This window comes from Gekko japonicus, unplaced genomic scaffold (assembly GCF_001447785.1).
Source record: "Gekko japonicus isolate JY-2015 unplaced genomic scaffold, Gekko_japonicus_V1.1 scaffold795, whole genome shotgun sequence".
NCBI classification, from domain to species: domain Eukaryota; kingdom Metazoa; phylum Chordata; class Lepidosauria; order Squamata; family Gekkonidae; genus Gekko; species Gekko japonicus.
Window position 1 is genome coordinate 343,980 of NW_015171527.1, and position 5,135 is coordinate 349,114.

Genomic DNA, 5,135 nt, shown 5'->3' on the forward strand with positions numbered 1-5,135 from the left:
CTGGCCTTTTCTATTTTTGGGGCTTTGTCCTGTTCATGCTATCCACATATAGGTGGCAAAAATATACGGAAATGTAGTAGCTTTTTTAGTAAATTCATTTTATTCATATAACAAGTGTTTAGAAGGCCAAAGTGGCAATGGACCTACCTCCTGGGCAGCACCCCACAGTTCTAAACTTGGCCCATTCATTTTCCCTTTTCTCTTGGCTGCTGGTGGCTTCATCCATGGCAGGAGTAAAATACTGGCTGTTAGAAATGGCTTACAGTTGGAGAAAGATAATCTGCCCTATAGTAAACAATCTGATAGATCCCAGAGAATCATGCTTTCTGTTGCAACAAAATGTGAAGCTGGAGACTTAAAAAAATACAGTTGTTGAAGTATTTAGAAACCTAATGTGAACTTGACTGGCATCTGCTGGTCAGAGATTGGTGGTACTTAGCTCCATATAGTCATTTCTTAATCTCTCTACTGTTTTGAACATCAGGTCTCCGCCCTTGTCCAAATGCTTTAAAGCTTTCCTGTTTGTAACAAAACAGGAGCAAGATTTTTGCATTGTACAAATGTGCACACACTTCTTACAAAAACAAGTACCAATCTAGCATTATTAGGTGTACTTAATCTGTGCCCTGCCCAGTGATTAATGGGACAAGAACTTGCAATTGAGGATTTGATAGGGACTCAGCTGTGTACATTCAACATGTCCCAATAAAGAATTTATCTGGGGAACAGATCAAGGAGCATAGGTATTGGCCAGGTTTCTAAGACTTGTAACAATGCAGGAAAGCAACATGGTTGAATGTCATGCATTTGGCCACAGGAGAAAATTATGTTCCTTATAAGTATTTCTGTACCAGAATCAAGTGCAGATGGCATCTCAACTGCTTGCCTTCTCATGTGAACTTTCCTGTTTGGTGAGTATAATAAGGCTTCTAGAACTGGGGCAACATGCCTCTCAGAAAGTGAAATTCTTACATCCAAGGCAGAAATTTAAGAAGGGTGATGTAAATGCTGTGGCTTGTAACAGCCTGCTTTAAAGCAGCAGGTTTCTTGGTGGGATCTAAAAGCAAAAGCACCTATTGTGCTATGATGAACTGATGTAGCTTCCTGTTGAAGGGTACATGTAGAGGGGAACCAGCTTTTGGAATTTCAGTGTTCTAGGGCAACAGTCATAGCAGGCTTGCTGGCTGTGACTAATCTCCAAAGTTCACTGTGTACGTCTCTGCTGTGGTCATGGGGAAAGGAGTGCCTGTGGTCTCCTCCCAGGCATCCGCCTCTGTTGTGACGTCAGTTTCCCAATCAGTTACCACCACTGTGTAGACCTCAGTTTCCCAGGTGGTTGCTTCTTCAGTGGTAGGAGGTTCTCTACTCCAGGGCGGGAGTGTGGTGCTGCTGAATGGGAAGGGGAAGGCTGTTGTTGGGAGAGGAGTCGTAGGAGCACTGCTGGTGGTGTTGCGCATCAGGCGGTTGCGCATCTGCTGGCGCAAGCGTGCTCTCTGACGCATCCTCATCCTCCAGCGAAGTCGCTCCCTGGGTGTCATGGGCTGGCCGGGTCCAGGATTCCAGATGGGCCTGTTTCCATTCATGGCCATGATTTCTCGGATGCGCTTCCAGTTGGAGCGGGACAAGGTGAAGTCACACTGGGTAGCTCCAATGTCATAGGAGACATGGCAGGTTTTGACACTGGGGTTGTAACCCTCAGCCTTGGCTGTGACGCGGTATTCCCCAGGGTTCAGGATGCGCCAGTAGTCACCCCCGCTTGCTGAAACAGACAACGGAGGGGCAGCAGGTGATACATAATTAGGGCTGTAGATTAAGAGACACTTTTTGTTAATTAACTGAAACAACTGTGATCAGCCAGTCGGTAATTTCCTTAAAATGAAAGACTGCCACTATAAGAAGTACCATATAACCAGATGATGGAGCGGCCAATGTCCATATATAAACAACCTGGCTATAACCGCATCATAAGAAATGATATGCAATACAATTATCTTTTAATATTCCATTTTGTCTTAAGAAATCTCCGACGGAAATTTGTGCCAGTTTAGCTACAGGATTAAATTGGCCAAGTTTCCATATGGAAAAAAATATACGTTTCTCTTTAGACAGAAGCATTTTCTGTCTATTTTCTCACAAGGAAGGCATGCCTCTTGCAGAGTGCAGATGCCAACTGCGATTTTTATATATATACTTGTATCACAAATAATTTTAGCCAGAAAGAGTGACACCTTTTCATTCAAGATGTTTTAAGTCAACTTATTGATCACCTTAAACACTGCATTTGTAATGATGCTATTCAGTCTAACTCAAGAGCATTCCCCTGTGGTTATGGGTCCTTGTGTAGGCAAGCAAATGGGTTCCAGGCCAGGAACTCTCAGAACACACAGGACTGGCCAGATCCTTTGGAAGGATTCCAAGCCTTGCCCCCCTTCCCCCTATGATCTTCCCCATACGAATTCCCAGGATGATTTCCCCTTCCCTTATCTATCTGAAGAAGTGAGCTGTAACCTGCAAAACCTCATATCGAAATTAATGTTGATGGTCTTTAAGATGCTGCTGGACTTTGACCTTGCTGCATCAGCCTCACACTGCCAACCTTCGCAGTTCCTCTGGGAAGGAACATGCGTGCTCTTTGTGCCTGCTCCTAGCTTACTCAGCAGACATGAATGAATCAAGCTTGTGTTTTCCAAAAAGCAAAATACTGCCGAGAGAGATGAGGATCAATTTAAAGCTGCCTGAGTTTTGGTTACATTAAGGCTGAGGTACAGGAAATGCATCACAGATCATGAATGAATGAATGCCAGGAGTCCGTGGTAAGGGCTCATCTCTGCTCAGGCCAAGACTCAATAGCACTGGCGGAGCAGAGCAGTACTGCCTGCCAGTTATGGCAGCCTTAGTAACTGGCTGGGCCAGTGCTTTAGAGGCAGCAGGGAAGGCCAAGCTGGTTCTCATTTTTGCCACTTCCCAAGTATCTACGCACAAGGCGCTTAACTTTGTGCCTTTCAAGTTACTCCGGACTGTTGGCAGCGCCATAGGCAGAAAATGTTTTTTTGGGGGGGAAGCAAATGAGTACTCTTAGGAGGTGCCCTTGCTCCTGAGCCTCTTCCCTTCTGGAAAAGGGAAAACATCAGTGGGGAGGCCGAGACTGTTACCCGGCTCCTCTTCTTTGTTGCTGTTGGGATGACAAGCACTTCCGTCTTGTGTGCACTCCTGGACTTCAACCACTGTAACATGGGGAAATTGCTTGCTTCAAAGTACCTCCCTTCCAGTTAAGTTATATCCTCATACAAGTTTACTGCTACATGGCAAAAGCTAGTGGTTGGCCTACAGGAGGGGTCCCCATCCCCAGTGTGTGTGTGTGTCCGTGGGTGCCACGGTGTCTGCCAAGAGTTTTTAGAAACTGGGTGGGGCCCAATGGGGATTTCGCCCAGGGCTTCTAGTTGGCGATCTGATTGGCAATGCAGATTTTTTTAAAATGTTGCTTTGGCAACACAGCATAAGGATGCTAAACAATATGTCCCTTTCAAAAGGCATCCTGTGAAACAGAGCTGAAATGCTGAAGAGTTACCCGTTGCTGTGTTAAGTCTGTCTGTAGCAGTAGAAAAGACCATCTGGGATCTGAAGAAGTGAGCAGTGACTCACGAAAGCTCATACCCTGCCGCATATTTTGTTAGTCTTTAAGGTGCTACTGGACTCTTGCTCTATTCTACTATTACAGTTACGTGTTACCTTGTTCCCTTGTTCCCTGACATTTTATGGTTGTGTGCCCCCACCACCCTGTGTCAGAATATCAAAGGTGCCCACAGGCTCAAGAAGTTTGGGGACCCCTGGCTTATGGGATAACAGCACCATTTGGAACAATTTTCCATTTGTATAGATGCCATGGCTGTGAAGCAAGTCACTGTTACTGTGAATGGGTACTTGGAATCTTGGAAAAATAGCTGTTCCTTTGAAGCAGGACAATGGACTTATCAAGGCACAGCTTACTATTACAATTACACTGTGCCTTTATTATTATTATCCTTCTAACAGCCAAGGGCTAGCCCCTGTGCAGGTTGGCAAATCTGCATAACTGCATCAGCCACAGCAACTATTTATACTTTTGCAGAAGTTTGCAGAACAACATAACCCATCTCCCCAGAGTTAACAGCAACATCTGTACCAGCATCTGAGTTGTTATAGCAACCTAAAATGGCTTGCAAAACATGGCAGCCAGGGTGAGTAGTGGTTGAGGTTGGAAGTGGGGGGTGGAAAGGTGAGCTACAGTAGGCAGTAAAGAAAGAATTCAGGATTTAACTTTCCCTGTAAATGAATCCTTGTGACTTTCCACCTGTTATTAATCAGCTTCATCAGGGGAGCGGTGGCACAGGGGATTTATCCTCTGATTATAGTAACATCTGAGCTGAACATAACGGCTGTCAGTTCTAGCCCCGTGCTGGTGTGAGCTACCAGCCTTGTCCCCAGCTCACCATCCACCCAGCGGTTCGAAAGCTTCGGCCAGTAGATAAAATGGGTACCACTCCTTAGAGAGGGTGGGCACACTAAACCCCCCGGTGGGGGAGGTGTTAGCCGGAGAACGGAATGTCCAGCTCGTAAGATCGGAAGCCTAGAAAGATCTCTTCGGCATCAAGAAGCCTGTAATGGGCCGTTCCGGCCAGGCAGTGGCAGTGCAGCGTTGCCACTCGAATAAGACCTGGAGAAAGCTGACGTCATCAAGCCAAGCCGAGTGAAAAATGCCGTCTGGAACATGTCTAGTCTACAGCTGAACAAAAATCCCCGTCTGCTGCGAACGTGTGCGATTTAAAGATTTATATATGTTGTCCTCCCTTACCCCCATGAATCATTGTTAGTCCCTTGTGAAATGAGTAACTGTAAATCGCTCAGAGCCAGCAGCTCTGCAGGATTGAGCGATTAATAAATTGAAAGATTACTATTATTTTATTATTATTACCATCCTTTGCACACTGAAGGACAAATAACACTTGATTCTGCGTTATGTGCACTTTTGTCCTTGATATTTGTTTTTCCCCATAAAGTTAAGCTGGTCAGGCTGGGTGCTACAGCAGGAAGGCACTGGGGGCTTCTTCACCCTTTCCCCACTGAAACCTGTTTTTGGTCTGCAGGATGGGAAAGAG

General features: G+C 45.6%; 1 protein-coding gene across 2 annotated transcripts in view; it reads right to left on the reverse strand.

The window, feature by feature from the left end:
- Positions 1-131: 131 nt before the first annotated feature.
- The window catches only part of AEBP1 (AE binding protein 1), a 56,123-nt gene continuing 51,119 nt past the window's right edge, over positions 132-5,135 (reverse strand). For both annotated transcript variants that reach the window (XM_015419514.1, XM_015419511.1), the window contains one exon: positions 132-1,759. In XM_015419514.1, the coding sequence (XP_015275000.1) occupies positions 1,191-1,759 (569 nt within the window). In that variant the 3' untranslated portion in view covers positions 132-1,190. The remainder of the gene's footprint in view (positions 1,760-5,135) is intronic.